This window comes from Protobothrops mucrosquamatus, unplaced genomic scaffold (assembly GCF_001527695.2).
Source record: "Protobothrops mucrosquamatus isolate PMUCROS unplaced genomic scaffold, P.Mucros_1.0 scaffold549, whole genome shotgun sequence".
NCBI classification, from domain to species: Eukaryota; Metazoa; Chordata; class Lepidosauria; order Squamata; family Viperidae; genus Protobothrops; species Protobothrops mucrosquamatus.
In genome coordinates, this window is record NW_015386853.1 from 414,294 (window position 1) to 441,910 (window position 27,617).

The following is a 27,617-nucleotide window of genomic DNA, read 5'->3' on the forward strand; positions in this document are numbered from 1 at the left end:
ATGTCGGCGGGCTTCTCCTTCGGAGCCGGCACGTTGGCTTCCGCTACGGCAGCTGCTGCGGGCACCGGCGGGGGAGGCGGCGGCGGGGGTTTTTCTTTTGGAGGCACCCCGAGGTAAGTTAAGGGGCCGTCCCGGAGGCTTTCCGCAGGGCGCTGGGCGCTGCACGTGTACCCGGTTTTTCCTTACTTTACGACGGTTGAAGGCCGCGGGGTTGTCCCAAAAGATGGGGAAAGCTGCTCTAGCTCCCTGGCGTCTCTAAAAAAGGAGAATCCTAACTAGGAATTGGTAACAAAAGCGTTAGCAAACAGGAATCGCAGCCTTTCCAAGCTGGAGAGAGCGTCGAACAAGGCCCCAAAAGAGCCCTGGCCAATATTTCGTATAATTTCAGAGTACTGAGAGTCCTTGACTTTAAATAAATGTATATGACTCCCAACTCATATAAGTGACTCTAGGCGGCTAAACATTTAAAATGAAAACAGTAAAAGCCCATCAAAGATTAAAAACATAAATAACCTAAGATGAAGTAGATATATGGCCTGGTTATATGGCTTTTCCAAGAGAGTTTACGTAATTGCAGATTGATTGGGGCTTTCATGTCGCTTTAAGCCAGTGTTTCTCAACCTTGACAATTTTAAGGCATGTGGACTTCAACTCCCAGAATTCCACAGCCAGCATTGCTGGCTGTGGAATTCTGGGAGTTGAAGTCCACATGCCTTAAAATTGTCAAGGTTGAGAAACACTGCTTTAAGCAGAAAACAAGCATTACAGAGTTTTACTCTTTATATGGGGACATATGCACAAGTTTTTTTCTCATTCTAAATTTTAAAAAGACTGAAACATTTTTACAAGTTTCACCATCCGTTCCTCCAATTGGTTGAAATTGGGTAGTAAACATCCTTCTCACTCATTTTCTTGAACATAAGTTATAGGGCACCTGTAATACGTATCTATTTTATAACATATTATACATGTATACCAGGGGTTTTCAAACTTGGCCCTTTTATGAGGACTTGTGGACTTCAACTCCCAGAATTCCTCAGCCAGCGTGCCTGGCTGAGGAATTCTGGGAGTTGAAGTCCACAAGTCATAAAAGGGCCATGTTTGAAGACCCCTGACGTATACTGTTATGGGGAGGGGATGTGATCCATTTAAAATTTGTTTCCATACACAGCATTAAGTGCTTGATTGCAATCTTCCCTAATTCACTTGCCCTGAAGTTTATCAATGATTGGAGGTGATGTGAGTTGTTTCAGAATTCCGGAAGGCATCAAATTAGGCAAATTAAACATACTTTCCATGTCCCCTTTCAGTACCACATTCCCCACAGTCCTAGCATTTCATGCGAGTATGCTCTGTCATATTTGGAGCATTTTGACTGATTTTATGCCTCTTTAGATTTTTGTATATTGGCAGTTTTTGTCATATCTGCTGATGCCTACCTCTTCTATCAGTTAATTGATGTAAATTTGATTTTGCAATCATTATGTATCAAAGTGTGAGCTTAATTTTATTTTTTACAGTTGAAATACATGAGATAATTCATTGTACTTTGGTGTGTGCGTGTTTATTAACAATATACCAGGACAATAGCAGTAATTACAAGGATGTGCTATAATAAAGCAGCAACATCTAAGAAGAACTTGTGCTGGCATATTTTTGTGGAATAGATATGTGAGAAAATTATTGATATCTAGCAGTCTTTGTGTTATTTTAATAATGGTTGTTTTTGGAATTTTAGGTTGAAAGTTCAGTTTTAACTTAATTCTGTAAATACTAATGCTAGCTTGTACACAAAAGTTAACCGGATCTCTGGAATATAAAGATTTACAGGCAGTGAAAAGAAAAACATGATTCCTTAGGACTTTCTCCAAATTAAAGATTTTATTTGGGAAGCAGTATTAAATTTTCCTATCCCCCTAAAAATAGGGGATATACCTATAACAGTCTTCCATAACTCTTGAAACACATTAGAACAGGCATGTCAAACTTGCAACGTCGCGATGTATCGTGACATTTTCCCCATTGCCGGCAATGGGGTGGGCGCGGTTTCAGTGTGATGCATCCGGCCCGTGGCCCGGCAGTTTGACATGCCTGCATTAGAAGGAGCAGCAAGTTAATAAAAACTTCTATTAAGGCAGGATTCACACATAGTGCTAAACTATGTTTGATTTATGGATCAGCATCATATATGAGCCCATTCTTGGACAGCTATTTCTCGACAGTATGAGACTGTAGTTTGTTTTAACTGTGGCTTATATCTGAACACAGAAATCTTATTTGGTTATGTGCTCTGTCCCTTTTTCTTGATATCGGTAGAATAAATTAGCTAAACAAATCATTAATTTGCATTGTACAAAGTTGGGGTTCAGTACATCATGGTTTAAACAATTGAGTATAACATACAAATATAGCAGCATTAATATTGTTAATGTTAAATAAGTTAAACAATCTTAGCTGTTACAAACTCTCACTTGGTTGAAGATGAAATATTTGTTAATTGCATTTAAATTAAAGCATGCTATTATGTAAAACTAGCAGTGAAGAAATAAAATGAACAATGAACATGTGCTTAATAATTTTTTACTTTATAATTTAGCTCATCTGGAGGCCTTAACTTTGGAACGTTGGGTTCAACAGCTACTGCTACTACAACTACTCCTTCTGTGGGTTTTGGCACTGGACTTTTTAGCTCAAAGCCTACCACAGGTTTTACCTTAGGAGGGACTAATACAGGTAAAACATATTTCAGTTATTCCTATCAAAATGTGCATTGATTAGCTTGAATTAATTATTGAAGTAAATTAGTTATACCCTTCCTCTTGAAATTTGGCAGGCCTCTACTTTCCTAGCCTTCCTAAAAGGACTGGGTTTTTCACCCTGGGGTAGGGTGAGGTGAATGAGGATTTAACAAGGGACTGTATATTGAAGTTTGACATTGATGCTAGGTTTTTAATGTTTATGGTTTTAATAGACATGCATTGTACTGTTTTTACTGATGTTTTAATTGTTGATTGGAGCAACCCTTAGATCAGTATAAGATGGGCAACTATATAAATTTTATATAAATAAAAAATAAAAGTGGCTTTATTTTATTTATTTATATGTATCCCACCTTTGTTATTTTTACAAAGGCAGTGGATCTATCCATTCCTCTTATTTTCCCCACAACAACAACCGTGTGCGCACCGCTGGGCTGAAAGAGAGTAATGGCCCAAGGTCACCCAGCTGACTTTCATGACTAAGGCCAAATTAGAACTCATAGTCTCATTTTCTAGCCCAGGGGTAGGCAACCTTGGCTCTTTTATGATTCGTGGACTTCAACTCCCAGAATTGGGACTTGAAGTCCACGAGTCATAAAAGAGCCAAGGTTGCCTACCCCTGTTCTAGCCTGATGACTTAGAACAAACTGACTTAATGGCAGAATGGGCAAATAAAAACATGAAATCAGTTATGTTAACGTCTCACAGATGAATGCAAATATATATGTCCCAGGATAATGTTGCAGGATCCAATTTGGGTCGGTCACCGGAACCAAAGGTTTTGTCTTCTGAACTTTCAGACTTATGCTGGAACCCATCTTCAGAGAACTTCTCTCTAGCCAAGTGTGTGCTGTTCTGTGTGTGGTATTTATATGGTACTTCTTGTATGTAGCTTTTTAGATGCTGATTGGAGTGTGTTGATGGCTGGCTTTGAAGTTGTTGGTGGTTGTTTGCTTGTGGTGCCCAATCCTTGCCTTCCAAGTACTTGATATGCTGGTGGTAAATCAGCACTCCTGTTGACTGAAGCCTGCTTCCTAGGCTTCAGTCACTTCCCTGGCTGTTTGTGTGCCTGCTCATCCAACTATCTTAGTAGCTGCAAAGTTGAATGTGTGTCCTTGTTCATTGCAGTGTGAGGCTACCAATGAGTCTGACTGCTCACTTGTGTTCTTGGTGGTTAGCTTCCTCTGTCCTACATAGTCACAGGGACAAGGAGACCTGTGAATTGTTAATTTGATGTGGGGTTATAGCTACAAGGCATGGAAAGGGTTTGACCAGAATAATATGGTTATACTAGTGTCTATTAATTAGACATATTTAAAGGCTAAACATACTGTATAATACAATTAAACAATAGTGTTCGACCTGAATTTGAATGTTTGTTCAAATTGTCCAGAATACCTGGATGTATGAAGTAGCTTGCTTCTATGCTGAAGATTTTGAATTTGTACCTTTCCATATTCTTCAATAGTGGCATAAATTTGTTTATTTTGTATTCCTACACAGGAACAGCTACAACTATTGCGGCAGGATTAACATTAGGTAAGTATTATATAATCCTTAACATTCCCTTTTCCCTTCCTGAGAAGTGATAGCTGGAAATGCCAAAGGAAAAACATTGGACTTCAATGATGTGAGGCTTAAGAGTATAATTCAGCTATTTCTTCTTGTAAAGTATTAGTAAACATGGCAAAGTAGACAATTGCTAGATGAAAAAGTATATTCACACATCTCGATAACTTTGTAATGGTTTTATTGTGTATAATTATAAATGTTATGGCCTTATTTGGGTTCTGGTTATTGTATGTGAAGCAAAGACTATTTTTGAACCATTTGAATTTCAGATTAGCTTCCCTTTATGGCTAGCGATTGGAATTCTTAAATGGTAATTGTTAAATATATTTTCTTTACTTATTTTTTCCTCAATATAAAGGAGCATGAGTAGATGCTGAGAGCCATACTGATGGAATCAGTGTTGGACTGAAACCGGGAGACTATCATAGTGTGCCTTGCATGGCTGTTGTGAAGATTAAATGTGTGTGTTGGGGGTATACTTCCTAAGAATAGAAACCACATAAGCGTGTATTTGTATAAATAAATGAAACAAACTGTTTTTATAGGCACACCTGTTTCTACTACTACTTCTACTACGGGCCTTAGTTTGGGTTTCAGTAAACCTGCTGGATCAGCCACCCCATTTGCTCTAGCTTTCACTCCCACTTCTTCTGGACTTCCATTATCTTCTGCCCTTACTTCTGCTCCAGCAGCAGGTAAGCTTGCAATAGTTCTGTCTTCACGTTTTCTTCTCATTCTCCTGCCTAAATTTCCTAGTTACAATTGTTACAAAAACTAGTTATACTTTAGGCACACTATTAAAGGATTCTGCCTGATTTGGTGATAGGAATCCTAAAACTTATTAAGCTGAAATATTTGCTGAAGGAATATAATAAAGTTATCTTTGAGTTGAGCTCAACTCCTGAAAATGCCATTACACGTCTATGTCATTTTCTTGGCAACAGAGCAAAAATGTTTTGCCATTGCCACTTTCTGAGATAGTTTTAACTGTCCAGTTTAACCTAAAGTCCTGAGATTTCTTGGTTGAGTTCCATTCAGATACTAATCTTGTCTGACACTTTATCTTTTCAGTATCAGTTGAGGCTGATTAAATGTCTCAGTGTCTACTTACAGTGCTAATAACTGTAGCTAAGCTAAAAGAAGCTTCTGACTTTCTGACAGTCACAGAAAACTCTGCCTTGCTTGTTAAATTTGTATAACCACCCATCTCACCAAAAGTGACTTTGGGGGCACACAACAACTCAATACTTTTAAGTAATAAAAAAACCAAGGCTACAGGATTTGAATCCACTTGCTATGCTGAGAGAATATTGGTCTCAATAATGTCAAGTCTATGTCTAAAATGACTTTTAAGTTCTTTGTATATACTTAAAAAGATTAAAAAAATGACTCATTTGAAATAACTTGATTTCAATAGTGACCCAGATTCAGTAGTGAGTCCAAGTACCTTTCTAAAACGTTTGTGGATTTCTTGGAACTCTTGCATTTGGAATTTTGAACATCATGAAGGAATTGATGAAATTTTACCAATGGATGACTTCAGCAAATGAAAGGGTTTTAGAACATTTCTCAAGGAGTCCTCGAGTTTCAACAAATGCATAACTATTTGGTTTAAATAATGAACACTAAAATGGATGTTATGTCTGTAGTCTTTATAACTGCATTAAAATAGCATGCACAGAGATGGTTGTTGGGTTAAAAAAAATCAAGATGTATCATTTTCTTAAAAGTTCAGGATCTGAATTGCATTCTTTGCTTAAAATTCAGGCTCTTCTGGTTTTACATTAAATTTGGGAGGCACCACGGCTCCAACCACAACTGTATCTACAGGACTTTCTCTCGGGGGAGCCTTGGCTGGTTTAGGAGGAACACTGTTCCCAAATGCAAGCACAGCTACAACAGGTGATATTGCTCATATTTATTAAAATGTTCAGAATGTGGATCTTCTGCATGGATTTAACTTCCTAATTTAAAGGATTCTCAGTCCTGCTAATCCTTTAAACTGAAACAAGTAGTAATTAATCTGATTTAAAAGCAATATTTGAATTTGTAGTTACAGCTTCAGCTTATTGTATTCCTTTTTGAAACTGCAAATAATTTTAAGCTCAACACAATATGAACAAGATTCAGCTTTGATTTGAAAATTATTTCAGTTCTGTAATCCCACTGTATACAATCTTTGAACATTGGTGTCTTCAGAAAACCTTTGTGTTATTGTTGATGTTGGAAAAGCAGGCTTGCTGGTAAGAACAAATTCTAATTAGAGATTCCTGTTTTACTCATCAGCTTATAGTTTCACAGTTACTGCTAATGACATTAGATGAAAATTCTTTCAGTCTTCATGGATGATACATCTTACTTTACAAAATCCTGAATCTGTTCTTACCTCAAAATGTTTGTATTATTTTCAGGGCTTGGACAAAATGCTTTTGGTTTGACCCTTGGGACAGCTGCAGCACCTGCTACCACAGTTAATGAAGGTCTTGGTGGCATAGATTTCAATAGTTCTTCAGATAAAAAAAGTATGTTTTTTTAAAATACGATTTTGTAGTTATTTGAACCTACAAATCAGGAATATTTTGGGATTAGTGGCAGAAATTTCAGAGCCAATTGCCATCATAATCCAAGGATTCCCTGTAACTAATAGATGGTATCCAATGGGTATTAGTTTTTAAAAAGTGAACCAAGTATTTCAAAGTAATTGAAAATGAAGTCTGCATCTTAGTGCATACATTAATAAACAGAATACGATAAAGCAAATTAACTAATATACATAAATGTACTTGGATCAGTTGAAATTAAATAATAATGGTTTTAGTGACATATAAATTGTGGCTTTTAGAACAAAAAGGAAATATATTTCCAGATTTATTTTCTATATTAAACTTAAGTACTTCATTTTAAACTAATTTCCTAGTTGCTGAATTGAGAGATTTATTTCATAAATTGTATTCATTATTTTCAGATTAAAAAATATTAATTGGTGGAAGAATTTTTCTGCTAATGTATTCTCCAACTTAGGTTACAGTTTTATAAGTATTTCACTTGGGTGGGATGGATTTATTTCATTATTTTAATCTTTAATTTAATCTTCCTAAACAACTATGTGAAATAGTTAGCATTATTCCTGTAGTATAGATGGGAAAGTATTAGCTAAGAGAGAGTGGTTTAAGTCCAACTAGAAAATGCTCCTGAACATTTTTCAATGTCATGTTATCACCTAAACAGCAATCGAGTTAATTTTCAGATAAATTTAGAGGGATTCATTCAAAATTCTGAAGACTGCTTTTTTTCTGAGGCACCCTGGATAGGACTGGTATCTTTGCTATTGAGGTGTTTTGGGCTGTATGGCATAAAATATTGCCACACACATTTCAAATAGATTTTTTTAAATTATTAAAACTGTTCTAGAATGTACATTCCCTGAATAAGTTGGTCTTAATAGAATGTTTCTCCTCTGTTTGTTCTAAGAAGTTTAATAGAAAGTGACCTGAGAATTGTTTGAACGTCTCATTAAACTAATGATTATGTTGGTATCCTTTTTATTTTTTACAGTGATTTTATTAAAAATTACAATTACACAGTCAAAAAATATATACAGTCAAAAAATATATAAAGTAAAAAGAATAAAAAACAGGGGAGAAAATAAAAAATAAAAAAAACTTTTCTAGAGACTGCTGTTTTGTGATCTCCTCACAAGGAGCAACTGTATGAAACATTTGTGAACAATCTCAAATTCTCCCCTTGTCCAAAGAGGAATTTACAAATAGCCGGCGTATTTGCTGACTCTTCATTCTGCCATAGTCATCAGGTCCGCTTTTAGCAGAGCTGTCTTCAGTTTACCATTTCTTCCCCGAATGTCCGTTTATATCCTTTTTAAAAGTATACATTAGATATTGTTGGTAAAATTCTATTTGATCGGGGGTCTTCAAACTTGGCCCTTTTATGACTTGTGGACTTCAATTCCCAGAATTCCTCAGCCACCCTGGCTGAGGAATTCTGGGAGTTGAAGTCCACAAGTCATAAAAGGGCCAAGTTTGAAGACTCCTGTATTTGATAATGTCATAAACCTAAGAAGGGCCTTCTAACTTGTAATGTTTGTTACTAGGTGACAAAACAGGAACAAGAGCAGAGTAAGTAAATCAAATATTATAATTACAAAAGTAACTGACTTGCATGCCTATAAACATAATTATATACTTAATAGTCTATCTAGGTCAGGGGTAGGCAACCTTGGCTCTTTTATGACTCGTGGACTTCAACTCCCAGAATTCCTGAGCCAGCCATGCCTACCCCTGGTCTAGGTTAATTTAATTTAAATGGAAAGGCTAAAATAGTGAAGTTGGTCATAAAACATCTGATACTATTTCAAGCGGGATGATATAGCTTGGAATGCTTTGTTCATTTTTGACATTTAACTATGAACAGCTTATCTGTGTTGGCTGAGCTGAAAGAAATGTGAAGTAGCATATGCCTGATTTTTCCTACTTAAGATACTCAGTGTATGTGATTTATATGGAATTGAAAGCTGAAGAATGAAGTTCTTCATCTCTAGATTGTTTTACTTTTTTAAAATCTTTTAAGAAAAATACAAAATATAAGTAAAATGCCAAGATACACTAAAAAATTGAATGAAATAATCCTCAAACTTAAAGACATTGTAAAACTCAAAAACAGAAAAGATAAAAAAAAACTCAGATGAACTTCTTTTATTTCTACAATGTGATATAAAAAAATTCTTGCTGATAATAGAACACATCTGTTGACAGGGATAGCAAAGCACTAAAAGATGAAAATTTACCTCCGGTAATCTGCCAAGATGTAGAAAATCTCCAGTAAGTAATTTCTTTATCCTTGCAATTCTTCATAGCTGTATATGTTTTTAAAATACTGAATCCCTTTAAAATTCAGTTTGATAACTAGTTGTGTTTGCATTTTTAAAATATTGAATGATAAACTATAAAGAGTCTGTATACATTTTCTCATACGCCATTGAGCTGCCGCTGTCATTTGCTACTTCTATTCTTCACCACTCATTTTGGATGGTTATTTTGGCAGGGGGGGTTCCTTTTTCTGATTTCCCCCTTCTTTTCTTACCTAGGAAGTTTGTGAAAGAACAAAAACAGGTTCAGGAAGAAATCAGCCGAATGTCTTCTAAAGCGATGCTTAAAGTGCAAGAGGATATAAAAGCTTTGAAGCAATTATTATCAGTGGCTGCAAGTGGATTACAGAGAAATACTCTTAATATTGATAAACTAAAACTGGAGACTGCTCAGGTATAGTTCCAAAGAAGCTAATTTATTCTAATTCTAATTTAATAAAATTAACTGTGCCTAATTTTTTGGGGAAATAATTCTGTTTTATGTTTATTCTGTTGAAACATTTGTTTATCTCACAACTGTGTTCTAATTTTTAGAATGTCATTCCTGGGAAACTGATCATTTGGTAGCTGGTAGTTTTAATCTTTTTACTCCTTGAACTCATCTGTAGGCTTCTGTATTTCTAACCCTTTTCCCAGTATGTGAGTGTAATTATGTTGGCATATGGAGTTTAGCATGATCAGTATATTCATGGTATTTGTATATCTATTTACTCTTTTCATTGTCTTCATATCTGCAGTCAGTTTTAAGTTTGGTTTCTCTACCAGTTATTAATTTGGTCTTTACAATGAGTCTATGGTTAAATATAAAGAAGCCAATACTAATGACAGATACTGGAGTTTGCCTTAGAATTGGCAGTGACAATCTTGAAGTGGTAGGTAGCTTCTGCCTTTTAGAATCAACTGTCAACAATAAAGGAATCAGCATCAAGACAAATGGGATAGCAACGAATGCTTTAGAAAAGATAGATGCCATGATACTCTATATTTACAAAGTTAGAATCATGCGGGCAATCATTTTCCAATAGATAGTGAAAGTTGGAATTGTAAGAAACAAAATAGAAAGAGTGATGATGCTTTTGAACATCGTTGTTGATGAAGGCTCTTAGGAATTCCATGAAAAGCTGAGAATTGGTTCAGAGATCTCACTTGAGAAACAAATGACCAGGCTCAGATGATATAAGGAACGGCTGCACCTTAACCCATACAGATCAAATTGCTTCTCTTCCTGCTCCCCCCTGTACTATCGTCACAAGGTTATAGAGTCCCCAACGGTATTTCTTCTCCCTCAGTTCGATAAGAGGTTTCGCGGACTTCCGTCCTGTTCTTCGTTGCCCACCTTTGATTAGTTCCTCTCTTCGTTAGATCTTGATTCCAGAAACTTCCTGACAGTTAGAACAATTAACCAGTGGAACAACTTGCCTCCAGAAGTGGTGAATGCTCCAACGCTGGAAGTTTTTAAGAAGAGACTGGACAGCCATTTGTCCGAAATGGTATAGGGTTTCCTGCCTGAGCAGGGGGTTGGACTAGATGACCTTCAAGGTCCCTTCCAACTTTACTATTATTATTATTATTAATGTGGGAAAGGTGGAGAGAAATGGAAGATGACAACAAGCAGTGAAATGCACTCGATTATAGCAGCAGTGTCTGAACTGTTGGGATGAGGTCAGGGAGTGATCCTTGTGGAAAGTCTGTCTTTGCGGCTGCTTATTGATAGCACATAATCAATAATAAATTGACCTTCTCGTTCAGAACTTTGCAGTGATTGGGGTAAATAGATACAGGGGAGTGAAATGGCCACAGCAAAATAAATAATGCTGTAAAAACTTGGGGATGAAAAAGCAATATTTGTGATTTAATCTTTTCTAGTGATTCAATTCTACATTTATAGTTTGAGGTTGTTATAATGGGTATGTTTTTGTTAAGCTCCTTTTAGGAAGATGATGCAATATAGTTGGTACCTGGAGATCTACTTACTAATTGTGCAAATAATAACTTGGCTTTTACCTGGCTTTCTTTCCATTGACCTCAACGATTTCAATAATGCAAAAATTTACTGTTGAATATTGACTTATATAAGACAAATCACAAACCATTTAGTTAAAATTTTTACTCTTTGGACTTTCAACTTTTGATTTTCCATTTCCTCCTTCTGCAGGAACTTAAAAATGCTGAGATAGCACTAAGGACACAAAAAACACCTCCTGGTCTTCAGCATGAAAATACAGCACCAGCAGAGTAAGTAGAAAATTAAAAAGTGTGTTCTTAATAGAGATGTGCCAAAAACACTGTTTTTGCATCAGAGAGCCAATTTCCTTAATAGTTCATCATGCAAAAAATACACTGCCTTTGGTTTGAGTGTTTCCTTGGATTCTTAGCAGGAATTTATGCATTAGGAATAACCACATCTAATGCTTGGAAGTGATTACAACTGTTTTTTTTAAATGTTTTCATCGTGTTTTTCTCTAAGTGCTAATAGCGACTTATATAAGACAAATCACAAACCAGTGATTTATTGGATGCATTACAAATAAAAAATATGAGGAAAAACAAATTTAATAATTGTAGTCTTGATCTTCAAAATAATTACATTTTTCTTTAGAGTGATACTTAATCCCATCCATCACTGTTTTGAAATATACTTGATCTAGCTACTTCAGGATTTTGATTGAGCAGTTTGAAGTACAACTGCAACAGTACAGACAGCAGATTGAAGAACTGGAAAATCATCTTGCTACCCAAGCCAACAATTCACACATAACGCCACAAGGTACAAATACATGTTTTAATATCTTTCTTAATTACATTATGCAGTACCCTTAGTATGTGGTAAGCAAACAGCAATCACTATGCAGATAAATACTGTGTAAGACTGCTAATTTGGCGTTACTATGATTCACTTGTTGCTAAATTATGGGAGTATTTATAATCATAAGCCCTAAGGATGAAATAGTTGCTTAATATAAGAATAATATAAGTAGAAGATACATTGCCCGTGACTATAAATTAAGGAGTTATAAAAAAGCTTCTCATTTTTATTTTATATTTATTTCTTTTCACACAGATGTTCTTCCGTAAATCCCTAGCATTTATTATTTTAGAAAAAATTTTCCAGATCAGCCAAAACAAAGCACAGTACTAAGGAAAACCTTTAGAAATGAGCAAACCAGCATGGCATAATTCAAGTCTGCTCACAACAATTCAGCATTTACTTTAAGATATTCAGCACACTCAAACATTACATAAGAAAAAAAAATCCTAGAGAAATAACGTCTCTAAGTGTTTTATCCTTCCTGTGCAAAAAACTACCCTTCCATCCTTCTGAGGTCAGTAAAATGACCCAGATTTTTGGGAGCAATATGTTGACTTTGTAAACTGCTTAGAGAGGGCTGTAAAGCACTGTGAAGTCTAAGTCCTGTAAAGCATATAAGTCTAAGTCCTATTGCTATTCCTCTCTCCCTCCTCCATAATTTAGTAATCCTATATATATCCTAAAAGGAAAAATTTGATTTTGAGGAGGTTCCACAGGACATTATGAATGACAAGCTGTTAAAATATGGTTTGGATGACATAATGTGGGTCCACCGCTGGCTGGTAACTATACTCAGAAAGCATTAATTACTATGTCAAGTTGGAGAGCAGTAATGAATGAGCTTCCATAGGAAATAGTCAACAATTTTAGAAATGGCCTGGATTGATGGGATTGATAGGCTGCTTATCAAATCTGAGGATTATGTGAAATTGAGGTCTGGCAAACACCAAGGATAACTTAAGTGTGATTATATTTGGGAACAATTTGTGTGAAGTCATTGATGGCAAACTAAGCATGAGTCAACAATGCTAGAAGGGCTAAAACAATTTTGTCCTGCATTAATAGAAGTATTGTATTAAAACCTGTGAAAACATCATCCTTTTCTACTCAGAAGTAATGAGGCTACATGCAGAGAGCTGTGTACAGTTCTGGGTATTCTATTTCCAGAATAATATTGTTAGGTTGGAGAGGATTCAGAAGAGTGCAACAAAAATGATATAGGGACTTGTGGACAAAAAAAAAAGGAGTTGTAAAGTTCAGTTTGAAGAAGCATAATAGCCATTTTCAGGTACATCCAGAGAAATAAGGGGAAGATGGTCATGAACCATTTTCCACGGCCCCAGAAACTAGGACCAGATATATAAGTTTTGGTTATCTACATCAGGGGTCCCGAACCCCCAGATCCTGGCCCACAAGCACAAGGCAAGCATGCATGCACTCCACACAAATGGAGCTGTGTGCACCTGCCATTCACAAAGAACCATCCCCTCTCCCCCCCCCCCGCCGGGCCATTGATCTTTATTGGGGACCACTGATCAATATTTCATTTATATAAGAAAACATTCTGTAACAGTAGAGCAGCCTGCCCATGGAGGTTATGGATTTGCTTTCTCTGAACGTTTTTAAGAAGAGGCCACCTCATGGATGATTTAAATGTCTTGTGGAAGTCTGGTGGGACTAAATTATCCTTGTGTTCCATTTCATCACTGTAAATCTATGATTATAAATTTCATGACGATGAAAAGTATGTTCTGTTGACAGCAATAAGAATTATGATTTTATATTGCAACAAGACTTTATTTGTCAATTTCTCATATCTCACAGATTTATCCATGGCTATGCAGAAAATTTATCAAACATTTGTAGCTCTAGCTGCACAGCTTCAATCAATACATGAAAATGTCAAGGTAAAAATCTATTTCCAGTTGTATTCATATATTGTATAACATGTATAGTTATGAATATCTTGTATTCCTGAATGACTCCCATTTTAGCTTTTTGAGTTGTGTTTTTTTATTTTTTTGGAAGAAGAAATGATACGATCATCTTGGGTGCTCGCTGAGTTAATAATAATACATCTACCTCTTTTTCTTTTAACAAGGAATAGGGAACTGATAAATTTCTTGAGGTGTTTTAAATGAAGAGTATATGAAATTTAGTAACCTTTTCATGGTTCCTGTGTGTATGTGGTAAGGGTTAGGAATAGACAAATTAATAAAGCTTCCATAGAGAATAGTGGTCAGATGTTCTCTATCTGCCTGCTAATGTATAACAAGTTCTTGAAATTGATCTGATGAAAATTGATTCATTGTTTTAATCAGACTATATGAAAAACTGAGTAAAGTCATCCTTGAAGCAGAGCAATTGTGTGCGACTAGTCCACATTATGACCTAACAAATAATATTGGAATCGCTATACATTCAATTAGGATAAGACTGAATCAGATCTAGTTCTATTTTTGGTAATACTTCATATTTTATCAATATGCAACCACATGGTTGGCTCCTGTGCTGATTGAAGTATTCACAGTGAACATAACAACAGCAATTTTAAAAAATGGAAGAAAATATAGTACAACTAAAACCACAAACTAAAATAGGAAACCATCAAATAAATGCCATTATAGACCACAGAAAATCTAAATAGGGTAAACTTTGTCCCCAAAATGGTAAATAGTAACTCAATGCATAATGCATGCCTTAAGACAGTGATTCTCAACCTTTTTAATGCCGCGACCCCAACCGGTCGTAAGTCAAGGACTAAACCGGTCGTAAGTTGAGGACTAAACCGGTCGTAAGTCGAGGACTACCCAACCGGTCGTAAGTCGAGGACTTTCCCTGCCCGGGAGCGCCGCGCATGCGTGGTTTCGCCCCCTGCGCCGGCCGAGGTGTAGCTGACAAGCGGCAGAGACAGAGCAGGCCGACCACCAGCTGGCCCAGCCCAAGGGAGGTAAGGCACCCGCCGGAAAAGGGGGAAAAAATGGCGGACAAAAAAATGGCGGACAGCCTTGCTTGGCAACCCCTGTGAAATGGTTGATCGACCCCAAATGGGGTCCCGACCCACAGGTTGAGAACCACTGCCTTAAGACAATATTGGAAATGAATCTGGAAAAGAAATTCAAAAAAGTATTCTAATTAACAAATAACATGAGAAAAGAAAATCTGAGCTTTTTTAAAAGGACTTGAACATTGAACGAACTAAAGGTTATGAAAAAACATACCGTATTACTGTTTTAAACTAATTATCGAACTTAGGGGTTGCATTAGCAATAATAGCCCCTGTAACAGGTTGCAAAATTTGGGAATAAGTCTTGAGTAAAGCGAGTATGATTTTCTGCAACATGAAAGTAAAATAACCAATGCAGTATGTGTATTAAAACTTCTGATATCCTTATCACAATTTTATTGAAAATATACATAAATGAAAACTCTATCCCAAGGACATAGCATTGCCACACTTGTTGTGGCCCTAGTGTCCAAAAATGATTACATAATGATAGTTCCTGCTTGTAAAAAGAGTGTATTTCGAAATTATTAGTAACAGAAATCTTACATTATGGTACCATATAATTTTAATAAAATATAACACTTTAATTAGAGAAATAGTAGTTGTTTTTTTTCAAAATAGGAAAATTCTGTAAGGTGGATGTGGTGTAAAATAGTTTTCTTGTCTTTGTTCAGATGCTCAAAGACCAGTATCTTGGATACAGAAAAACCTTTTTAGGAGATGCTGTGGATGTGTTTGAGGCAAGGCGAGTAGAAGCAAAGAAATGGCAGACTGCCCCACGAGTTACAACTGGACCTACTCCTTTCAGCAACATACCAAACGCAGCGGCCATTGCCATGGCTGCAACACTTACACAGCAGCAACAGCCTGCTACAGGTCTGAGTGCATTCAAGTTATAGCTTTTAGTGTTACAACAATAATAAGCTGGTGTGATGTTTTATATAAGGTCTTCCTTTTGTTTTGGAAATCTAAAAATTGTGAATAGCAGTACATCAAAATATTGGTAATGGAAAATGCAGGCTAGACTTAGCAATAATTACACATTCGGTATTTAATCTTGTGATTTTCCTTGTAACAGTTTTATTTACTGTATTACTCAGCCCTTTCAAATGTGAGTCTGTCACCTCTGAATATGCATAGGATAACACCCTTCAAAAATTAGGATGCATTGTATGAACTTTTATAATGTCTTGAATATTCTCCTTTACTGATAATTTGTTTTGAAGTCTAATTTAGAATGGTTTTTCTCATGGAAGATTACAGGGGTTTTTCTATTATTTGTTTTTACATAGCACTTTGTTATTGGAATAAGCATCACAGAAGAACATAAAGGCCATTTTTATAGATCCAGTAGGAAGATGCTAAGTTTTGAAATTATGTATAGAAAAAAATATTTTTAAAATTACAACCACTGGGAATAAGCATGAATAGAAATTAAGGAGAGAGGTGTTGATTTCCTCTTTAAAATATAGTCTATTGGCCATCCAATGCAGTCTGTGCTTGAAAAATAGTGAATGACTGCTTAAGAGTTCTGGATTTACAGGTTGCCACTCAAACTACTTTAATACCTAAGTATGATGCAGAACTCAATAGGGACCTAGTTTATACTGCAGTAGTCTCTTCTAGACATACTTAAGAATATGCTTAGGATTTTCTTCTGTACTTGACAAATAATAGTGTAGTATATGCATGCATACTTTACTATGTAGAGAGCCTTTAACTGAGGTACAGCTGTTAAATAATGGGATCTACAGGGTATTTCCAGCATTGACATAATAGGTGTTGACAGCTGGAGGAATCAAATGAAGCTTGGTGAGAGTGACATGGTTTGTACATCCTTCTATTTTTACTGTAGCTACATATTTAATCTGTTATAGTTTAAACCTTCTGTTCCAAGTGTATTCATATATGTGATAACCTTATAGTATGTTTTAGTTTTATGCAGAGGGGAGAAATACTTAGTCTCTCCAAGTACCAAAATGTTAAGATTTCCCCCCTTACATTACTGGTAATGCTGCAGAAACTGCTGTTACAATCCTAAATAACTTTATTTAGAAAGAAAATCCATTAATTTCATAGTTCCACATACTTTGCTCCCAAAGTTTACTCCAGCAATCTTCTGGAGAAGATTCAGAAGGGATTCTAGGTATGAGAAGTAATTTCTGTGAACCCAGGTGGCTGGCTGAAAGAATTACATTAGAAAGAAAGGTTCATTAAGTGCATCTCATGAGTGAAGTAGGCATTGTCATTAGGTTTTTCTGCTATAGAAAAAAAACGTAATTCTTTAGCTGTGGTTGTGCAATATAAATAATGTTGGGTTTAATTTAAATTTCTCACACACTTTTGTTCAGAAAATAGAACGGTTCTATGCGTAGATGCCTGCATATGGCAAAAGGCACTTAATTTTCATCAAATACTTTGTATTTAACTTAAATTAATGTTTTGATTTATGCTTTCAGTTCCAAATTTATTAGGCTATGAAAATAGGAAATTGCAGATTCTAGGCTTGCAGTACAATAATATTGTTTAGTTGTGAATAACTGTGAATAAATGTGTCAACAACATTTGGAAGGGTGACAGTGAACTAAGCAAACCACTCAATCACTGGCCAGATGGACCAGTGATTGTTTTGCACTGCTATGCTGCGACCTTCAACCCATATTTAAACTTTGTTATGCCCATTAAAGAACAGTAAACAAATAATATTTAGTAGGCTTTCAGTTTGTGTTTAAATAATATGTGGTAGGTTGATATTAGTGAGATTAGATGTATGTGAAAATGTTTATCTTTATATAGTGTATTATAGAGATTTCTATAATAGATAAATAAGTTTCTTTGAAAGGCCGTTAAAATCATTGATTAATCACATTTGAAATATTAAAAGAGTTTGCATTTTTAAAGTCCAAATGCGTTTTTGTAATTACAAGCCAATGTCTAGGGAATGGTTACGTGTTTGTAGGAAATTGTGTTTGCTCTACTTTAAAGCATTATTTGCAATTAAACTTTTTGCCAGCTCCAGCTTTGGCTATTTAGAAATTAAATTAATAATTTATTGATTCCTTTTTAAAATCTTATTCCTTTTTTTTTTAGCCATCAAAGACTTTTCAGGCAAAGATGGTTTAGTATAGATAGTTAGACATGATCGTGTTTTTCCATCTTGAGCAATTAAAGAATTGGCTATTTTACCTCAGGGTTGGGGAAACTGTCACCCTGCAAATGTTACTGAATTGCGAGTTCTGGCAGTCCTAGCCAGAGGACTTGGAATCTTTGACGTTGTAGTTCAGCAAGTCTCAAGGTTGCTTCCCTCTGGTTGTGTAGTCTTAACACCTTTCAGCATTGAAAGCTTTACTTTGTAATTTGATCTTGCTGAGAATACAGTTTAACACACTTCTTGGAATGAATACCTATTCAGCATGAATACTAAATTAGACCTTCTGTTTCAACAAATGTTGAATAAAATCCAAGGTTTTACTACAGTATTGAGATTAAATTAAGATAAATTGTCTTTAACATGAAATGTAATAATCAGATTCTTGGCTAGATGTATAGAATTTGTGCTTTACACCTTTATTTTTTGATATCAAACAGTTTGGACAATGGCATTTGGCAAGCCTAATACAGAATATTTATTTTGTCGGGGCTGTTAGGCTGCAATCCCAAACATAAATCATTAAGGAAAGTTGCATTGAAAATAGTGATACTTAATACTGAAAAGCACAAATAAATTGCTATAGTAGTAGTGAGCTTTATTTATTAAACTTAAATTGCTCTTTAGGGTAGTAAATTTTAAATAGCTTGCAGGAAATAACTTATATTTTAAATAACTCATAATATGTTATCCAAAGGTGGCAAATTTTATTTTGGCATGAATAATCTGTAGTGTTATTTAAATCATGTGTGGATAACTAACTTGAATGAGGTTATTTGATTTTCTCGTACAGAATTATGCCAATTCAAAATTGCTATTGAGTTGAAAGGTTTTGTCAGCTTGAATTATGAAATTTATACTTATGAAGTTTAAATATAAAGTCTGTCTTGAACTACTTTAAAAAAATCTGAAAAAACATACTCAGATGCAAGATTGGCTTGGAGGACTATAGTATTATTATTTTTCAAGGTCTTCCACCAATGGTGCCTCCTCCTGAGATGGAAAACTGAAACACTTCTTCAAAAGGGAAACACTGGATGCTTTTTGTTTTTAGAACCTAACTAACTTCAGACTGAGAACTTTTTAAAGAGCTTCTGATTACTAACATATATTAATTTGTTTACATCTAGTTTCATTTCAAAATGTAAAACGTCTTTTAAAATATTGGATTCAGAATTTAACTCCTTGAAATCAATGTTTTTTCTTATTGTCATTAATTTAAAAATAAAAACCAAGTTCAACTGGCCCAAATCTTCAGATAATGTGTGTAACTTATGTTTAAAATATAAATGAAACCTCAGCTTGCCAAAATAAGTGCTTAATTGCAAGTTCACAACACTACTTGCTCTTTAACTTATGCTACCATGAATATTCCAGCCTCTTTTTTGCATTCGGTCATCTAGAACAAGACGTTCCTTGGCAAAAGATTTTTTAAAAGTGCCTTTTGCTTAATATACAATTATTTCTTTAAGTAATGGTTGTGAGAACTTGAAGTTCAAGTATTTATAACTTTACAAAACCAGAAAGGGACCATGTATATTGTGTGACCTGTACATCAAAGTCTACAATTGTCATCAGTATTTTCTTAATGTTATTTTAAATTGCAATCATGGTAGATGAATGTATTATAATGCAATAATGAGGTAGAATTTGGGTGGGGTGGGGTGATATTTTAAATAGAGAATATAAATATTCAGGAAAAAAAGGAAATGTAAAAATCTTGGCGTGTTTTAAGGAAAACACTTGCTGACAAACACTATCATACTGATTAAACCTTCCACTTTGATGATTGCGCCATTGGATTTATAAGTAACAATAGGACATTCATTATTAGAAGGGAATCAATCCAGCAAGTGCTGTTCTGCATTGTGTTAGAACAGTATTTTCTAGATTTTACTGTTGGCCTTCAGCATGATACAATAAACAGATATAAAAACGCAGGCACAGTATTTGAACTTGACAAATTCATCAAGTTTAATTAATGCACTAATTGCTGAACTTAAACAGTGTACTGTGAATACTGTCAAGTAGCTTGTATAAATTAGTAGAAAAAAAACCTAGAACTTCTGTTTCACCATTATTTATACCTGGGGCTAATAAGGAGATTCATCACCTCCTACCCTGGACTGATGATAGACATTTTAACAATGATATAAAGCCTATTTTGACAGTTTGCTTATGTAGGAAAACCACTGTCTCCAATCTTCTGAATCTGAAATTTTTTTTGAATGTATTGGGTAAGGTACACAATTGTGCCTTTTCTGTAAATGTTTAAATAAACAGGCAAAAATTGTTGTAAATGTAGCAAAGTTCTAACAACTCAGTAACTATCATTTTTTGTGTGAACCAGCTTGAATTGTCATGTTACTATGTAATTGACTTGGTCAAAAATGAAAAATAAATTCAATAAAATAAAATTATTGTGTTGTGTTTTATCCACTTGTTTTGTTTGTCTTTTAAAAAAAACCTGGATAAAATACTCAGCTGAGTATTTTAATGCCAGACATTGGTAACATGATGATTTTATTTGTGTTAATATATAAACCTTGATTTTAAAAGAAGCGCTGCTCCCATATAACTCCCATCAAGGAGCTGACAGTTTAATTTAAAATGACATGCTGAGTTGTCCATAAAACCGTGGTCTCATGCTTTGGCATAACATAAAAGTTTTACCAGTAGCTTCATTTTGTATTGCATTCCAAATCTAAAATTTAGCCATTGAAGACACTAAGAAAGCTTGGGTGCTCTAAAAAGCATTTGTTAAGCTAGCTATGATTTAGTTTTAATGAAGGGTATGCATCGTTGGATCTCTGTTGTGAAACAGTAAGGCAAGCTTTGTTTTCATTTTTTTTCATACCAGGGCCACAGCCGACTCTGGGAATTAGTTTTGGAACGCCCTTCGGTTCAGGTATTGGCACTGGCTTGCAGTCAAGTGGCTTAGGCTCTTCAAGCCTCGGAGGTACCCTTCTTTAATATTTTTTTTTCCTAATGTTTCACTGAATTACTCTACAGCACTTCCTGAATTGACTTAGTAGCACACTTCGCTGATGTTAGTAATCTTTACATGTGTTATGTCCACACTGTTGGACTCCTTATTAATGTATATGAAATATCCACAAGCCTCTGATTAATCTCAGTGGGCAGCTCACATCCAAAAGCCCAGTGCAGCTGAAAGCATTTCTTGAGAGAGTGGGAAAATGGTAACCTTAGTGCCCCTTGGACTTTTTTTTATAGTTCACAGACATGATGCTTTATTTGCACTGTTATTTTTGTTAAATATTATTCCTGATTACCGTATTTTCCGGCGTATAAGACGACTGGGCGTATAAGACGACCCCCAACTTTTCCAGTTAAAATATAGAGTTTGAGCGAGACGGGGGGGGGGGGGAGAGAGAGAAAACTTGATGAGTAATATGCCAAACCACATGTATAAAGGAATAAAATAGAATACCCGTATTTTCCGGTGTATAAGACGATTGGGCGTTTAAGACGACCCCCGACTTTTGAGAAGATTTTCAGGGTTTAGAAAGTCGTCTTATACACCGGAAAATACGGTATTTCTTTATGATCTCTGTTGGGAAAACAGTTTTGGTAATAAGGAGTTATCTTTTTTTCCCCCTGGAATTTATTTAGGTTTTTAAACTTTTTTTTTTTTTTTACATAAATGGACATTTTGGGAGACAAAAAATTATTTCCTAAAATGTTACTGAATTGCATGTTTGCATAAATTGTATTAAATACATTTATAGTTTGCTATGTGCCTTAATTTTATGGAATAAGATGCATATAAACTGCGCTTTAATTTTTTTATTTTAAAAATTCCCAAAATATGTTAATATATTAGTGTACCAACTTTCTTTATGTGGTGATATTTCAGTGGGAAGTGGTTCGGGTAACCATTAGTCCTTTGTTAATACACAGATCCAGAAATTCTAATTAACCCCACTTCAAGAGATGTATTAATTTCCCTAAGATTGTGGACAAGCCTAGAGATCTTTCTTTTCGCAAAGCCAAATAAATTAAAAATGATGCAAAACGCAACCTCAGCAATGGTGTAATTACATTATTATGTAATCAAGGATAAATGGAAGTATAGGAATTAACTTGCAAATCTGGACATCAAAGAAATGTTAAAAGATTAACTCCTTTCAGACTTCACAAATAATCATCTTGTTATTTGTATTACGTTGCAGTCATATTTCACTTTCAGAGGACTAGTTTCTTAAATCAAAAAGCAAATAGCTTAAAACTTCAAATCTCTTTCCCATTTAGTTGCCAGAAATTAAGCACAAAGACAATTTTTTCTTAGTATTTAAATTGTTCCGCAAGCTATCACATCAATGTAGAGGATGTAATGCATTACAAAACCTACCTAAAGCCTTTTTTCAGATTCAATATTTGGCATTACAAGCAATGGCAGTGAATAGCAGAAAGATCTATCTATTTATTGTCACAAATCTTTCCAATACTGCTGGCGGAAAAGACAAATCTGTGTCTTCAAGGGACCATAAGTGGGCTAATGATGCAATGTACTTAAAAGTATGACTACTTGAAAAGACAGGAATTTTTAAAGAAATTAAACTTTCTGCTATATCTGAAGTAAAATTTTTACTTCCTAAGCCAATTTTACTTATTTATTTAAGATAGTCATACAACCACCCATCTTATAATCAACTCTCAATTGTCTACAAATTTAAAACATGGAAGAAATCTGGTTCTTACAGTTTTCAATTATTATATGAATAGTTTGGGATTTAATTAGGAAGTACAGTTAGTTTATACATCTGTCTATAGTGTCTAAATTTAACCTGAAATTTATGAGACAAAAATTCACAATATTAAAACTAGTCACTAATTCTAATAAGATTTCCTTTGAAGAGCTGATAAAACATTTTCAGAGCACCTGAAGAACACACAAGTTTCAGCAGATCTTTTTATAGTATGCTTAGGAAACACTTTAACAACCTATAATAGTTGAGGTTTGGTCAGTGTTAGCAGAAATTCCACAATAGATTCTGCCCTGCTTGAAATAAGAAAAATATTTCCTTTGTAGCATGTGCCTTCAAAGTGTTCTCTGAAGCATGTGTAGCAATGTGGGCTGAAATTGACTTGTCCAAACAGATTCTTCCTTGGTTGTACATAAAAAGTACAAAGGGGATCTGATTAGCAAGTAGGACTAAATCTGGATTCACTGAAAAGTTTCTGAGATTATAAATGATTATGAGGGGATTTCTGCCTCTGCCACATTTGCTATTAAAGATTTTCTGTGTAAAGGTGTTATTTATTTCCAACATGCAACTTTTATTATAGATATATACATACCTACCAAACATCTAGCATCTAGTGAAAAATCCTTGCTCTAGTATATTTCATAGCTCTTAGGGTCATTAGTCATGGACAATTCAATTTTATCTATTAGTTTATAAGCTGATGCCTTATATGGGAATATTCAGGATATTTTCTTATTCATAAAGAAGAATAAAAGATGTGAAGTCTAGAATTAAAATCACAATATGTAATTAATACAAACTAACATGGCTGACCACTGTCAGATTTGCAAAGTATGTGCAATCAATCAGTGGGTTCTTAATACAGATATATGCAAAGGGATGTTGATTTCAGTTTAGTTAGATTCTAGAGCCTAACTCATAAAATATTGTGTGATAAACTTCACTCAACACATTATGATTAAAAGCAATTCGACCTGCGCACCTTAACTTGTGTTTCCTATCTTTACTGCTGTTTGTCCTAGGATTTGCAGGTAATGCTGGTTTTGGAAGCAGTGCTCCAGGTGCACCATCATTTGGATTTGGAGCAGCAAATAAGCCTTCGGGAAGCCTTAGTGCAGGTTTGTTCTGTTCTGAATGTTTTGTGGGGCATTTAAGTTCTCTGTACAAAGTATTTTGGTCACACAACACTTTCAGTTACTGATATTTTCTATTTAGGAATTTAGAATCATTCTTATAAATAGGGTCTTATGAAATATTTTGAGAGTGAAATTTTTTGACCCTAAAATATATCAGAAACATTCAGATACTCATCCAGATGTTGATGTGTTCCTGTCTCAGAATGGAAAAGGGGATGTTTTGGTCTTAGAACATTTGTCCTTGTACTTTTCTGCATTAAGGAAAACAAATAATTTGATTGGGTTTTCCCACTATACACCTAAATAGCACTGCCTCTTTTCCTTGTGCTTGAACAATTTCTCCCTGAGTAAAAAGGCCTTTAAATATATTCAGTATGACTATAATAATACTTATTCTGTGCACACTTTGAAAATGATTCAAAAGAAGTGCTTTAGATCTCTCATGTGCTTTTTGTCTTTTCGTTAATTTAGTCTGATTTTTTTTCCAGGATTCCATATGGTCCAGTTTTAATGAATGTTCTCAAAATACTGGGTTTCATTTCTGTCTTTAATGTTAATGTGACTCTTAAAACCAATAGTACCTTTTCAGATTTGCATAAAAGATTAAAAATAGTTGGGCAGTTTTATTGATTGGAAGAGAGCTGCCTGCTCAATGCTTGAAGCATTTTTTTCCAAATCACTGTCCAGAAGTTCCACCCACACTTAGTAATTTTCCTAGTACTTTTTGGGTACATTAGCATTACAATTCCCAAAGTTTTTGATTAGTTATGCTCATTGGGAATTAAGGGAGCTGTGATTCCAGCCTATATAGAGGCCTTTAAGTAGCAAAGATTGACTCTGTATTATTTTACCTTGTGATAAGATTATAAGCTTCTGACGGTTACATTGCTTTTGAGCTAAAGGTTAACGTTAATTTGAAAAGTTTAACACGTCTCTTTAAATTAAAATTTGAAATCCTATAAACCTATGTTCTCTCATGTTGAGATTGAATAGACATAATACTAGCTTCTTTCAGCCTCCCAAAAATATTGTCCATATTGTCCAGCTAAGTTGGCTCAGGAATTCTGGGAATTGAAGTCCACGAGTCATAAAAGAGCCAAGGTTGACTACCCCTGTTATATAGATTACATTTTATTAAGCATTATTTTTAGTGTTAGAGCTTCCCATGCTATGTAGCGTATGTGGCAGCAAGGGATTTCTCCAGCATTTTCAGATTGCACTTCACGCTTAAAAAAACTCAAAAGTCCTTAATGTGATCACACCTTTTTCACTTTGAAATGTTTTCCCCTCCTTTACAAGGCTTTGGCAATTCGAGCACATCTGGGTTTAACTTCAGCAATCCTGGCATCACAGCATCTGCTGGCCTGACATTTGGGGTGTCCAATCCAGCCTCTGCAAGTTTTGGTACAGGAGGACAACTTCTCCAGCTGAAGAAACCCCCAGCTGGAAACAAAAGGGGGAAAAGATAAATATGAAAAAAGGATAGGTGGGATAGGGTCAGGTGAAAAAAAGGACAATGCTTTCATTTAGTTCATCCTGAAAATATATATTTTTTTAAACTGATATAGTAGGTGCTCTGTGTCCTTGGAGATTTATAACATTTTGCTACTTCTTCCCATTCTGGGCTAAAAAAAACTGTACTTGTTACAAATGCTATCTATTTTTTGTGAATCAAAGCTTCTTTGTCTTCTCTATATGTAATTATTAAGGAAACTTATAAAACCATCTATTTAATGTAATGTTAGTAACAAACTATTTTTGTCAGTATGATTTACACCATACATAGATATGCATATTAGGTTTCTTTTTAAAGCGAAAGTATATTCTAATATTCAGAAACTTAAATCCATATCTTCTGTTTTGTGATATGGCCTTTTAAAAACATTGGGGTGGTTTTGTGTATATGTATGTAAATATATACAGTATAAATGAATATTCATGTATATGAATTATATATAATGCATTTCAAACCATGTGGGTTATTTCTAAGTGCGATTTGGGGTATTCTATCATGTCCTTAAATACTGTTAGCATATGCAAGAGCAGTTGTAATATCTACTGCATGTCAGATATTGTGGCCTGTTTGGATTCTCTTTTTTCATTTCATTTTTCCTTCCATTCAAAGCATTAACTGAATTAGGTGTTCACTATAAGCATTCTATATGGATTTGTTTCTCAATGATTGCGATCTGTCTTTAGAGAGAAAGGCTTCAGAAGGGTTTTTGAAAATTTTGGAATGGCCTCAGTTTGGGGGGAAAAAAAGTTCATACAAATGATTGGTGGGTGCCCTCAATTGTGACAATTTATCAGGAGAGTAAAGCTGCATAAAATTCCATGTAAATCTAATTTGCAGCATTTCCCATGGACTTTGTTTTCTTATATTGTACAGTTCATCCAAGTAGAGATTATCTAGGCTGTGGCTGTTGTAAACCAGATTTACTCAAATTTATGATGAGGGATTTTTCTACCATCACGAGGAAGACCCAACTGACCTTAACTGCACCATTCCGAACAGATGCATAAAATCTCTAATCTGGAGTTGATGCTTATCTGTCCTAAGTAAGATAGCAGGTTTCTTGTTAGCTTACAAATCATAGATGAACGATATTTGCTAATTAATAATTTGTTTCAGACAAATTCAGCAGAACAAGTCTTACTCTGAAGTTGGGTTTATACTATTGTGGCCCGTTGAGCTGTATTTCTAACTAAGTGAATGTTTAAAGAGAAGCAGCAGGAATATTTATTGCCTTAAATGATGGGTTAGAATCCCAGTCTTTGAACTGTGTTGCTAGCGCTGACCCCATTTAATTCTACAGGGTTTGTGTTAGGGCCTTTTTTTTAAAGGGTCAGATTGTAAATCTCTACAGCACGTGTGTACAGAATTTTGGTGAAGTCTAACCTTTTTACACAGAGAATATTTTGTATGTGACTCAAATGTTCGCAATTTGACTGAGGCACCTTTCAGAAACAAACAGGTGTATGTATATATCCTGGTTATGAAGTTGGCTGCTTTCAGTTCAGTACTATTTTTCTAAGTTCTAAATGTTTTATGTCATACAAGAAAAGTTGTCTGGCAAATGTGAGTTTTGAATGCAATAGATTCAGAGTCTATTTAGCACAAGGCTTTTTATATTGGTTGTGAATAGCACCAAAGTTTGAAGGTTTTTATTTTCTTTTTTTTTTGTGGAAGGAGGAAGTTTTTAATTTTTGTTGAATTAACGAGGGCTAAGTGAATTTTGTTTTAAATTTGTGTTGTGTTGCACTTCAGTTAAAGTTGGTAGACCTGATGTATGTATGTTACTGCTTTTTACACAATTAAAATATTAAACCACTGAGTTCTTTATTGTATATTATTTGTGAAGCTATTTTTAACAGTGCTGCTGTCTTTGTGTGTGCAACTTTTTGTTCTCAGATAATAAAATTGTTTGAAGGAAGTATGTCATTCACAATTGCCTTAATATCTTGACTTTCTTGTTTTCTCTAAAGCACAACATCAATTCCATGCTTTCTTTGAACACTAAAATTTTAGCCTCATTTATTAGAATATGTGTGTGGGTATTTATGTTTCAAAATA

At 34.8% G+C, this 27,617-nt stretch overlaps 1 protein-coding gene across 1 annotated transcript; it reads left to right on the forward strand.

Annotated features, from left to right (window-relative positions):
• NUP58 (nucleoporin 58) lies at nt 1–27,477 on the forward strand. Its single transcript, XM_015817037.1, has 16 exons — nt 1–113; nt 2,597–2,733; nt 4,263–4,298; nt 4,877–5,026; nt 6,099–6,233; nt 6,743–6,853; nt 8,440–8,464; nt 9,101–9,166; nt 9,433–9,607; nt 11,369–11,448; nt 11,862–11,980; nt 13,847–13,929; nt 15,704–15,905; nt 21,038–21,136; nt 23,930–24,025; nt 25,343–27,477. The coding sequence occupies exons 1-16, from the start codon at nt 1–3 to the stop codon at nt 25,510–25,512; spliced, it is 1,797 nt and encodes a 598-aa protein (XP_015672523.1). The 3' UTR covers nt 25,513–27,477.
• The last annotated feature ends 140 nt before the right edge of the window (nt 27,478–27,617 follow it).

Coding starts and splice junctions, on each gene's coding strand:
- NUP58 (XM_015817037.1), top strand. CDS start 1: ATGTCGGCGGGCTTCTCCTTCGGAGCCGGCACGTTGGCTTCCGCTACG. Junction 2,734..4,262: donor CTTAGGAGGGACTAATACAG/GTAAAACATATT, acceptor ATTCCTACACAG/GAACAGCTACAACTATTGCG. Junction 8,465..9,100: donor AAAACAGGAACAAGAGCAGA/GTAAGTAAATCA, acceptor ATCTGTTGACAG/GGATAGCAAAGCACTAAAAG.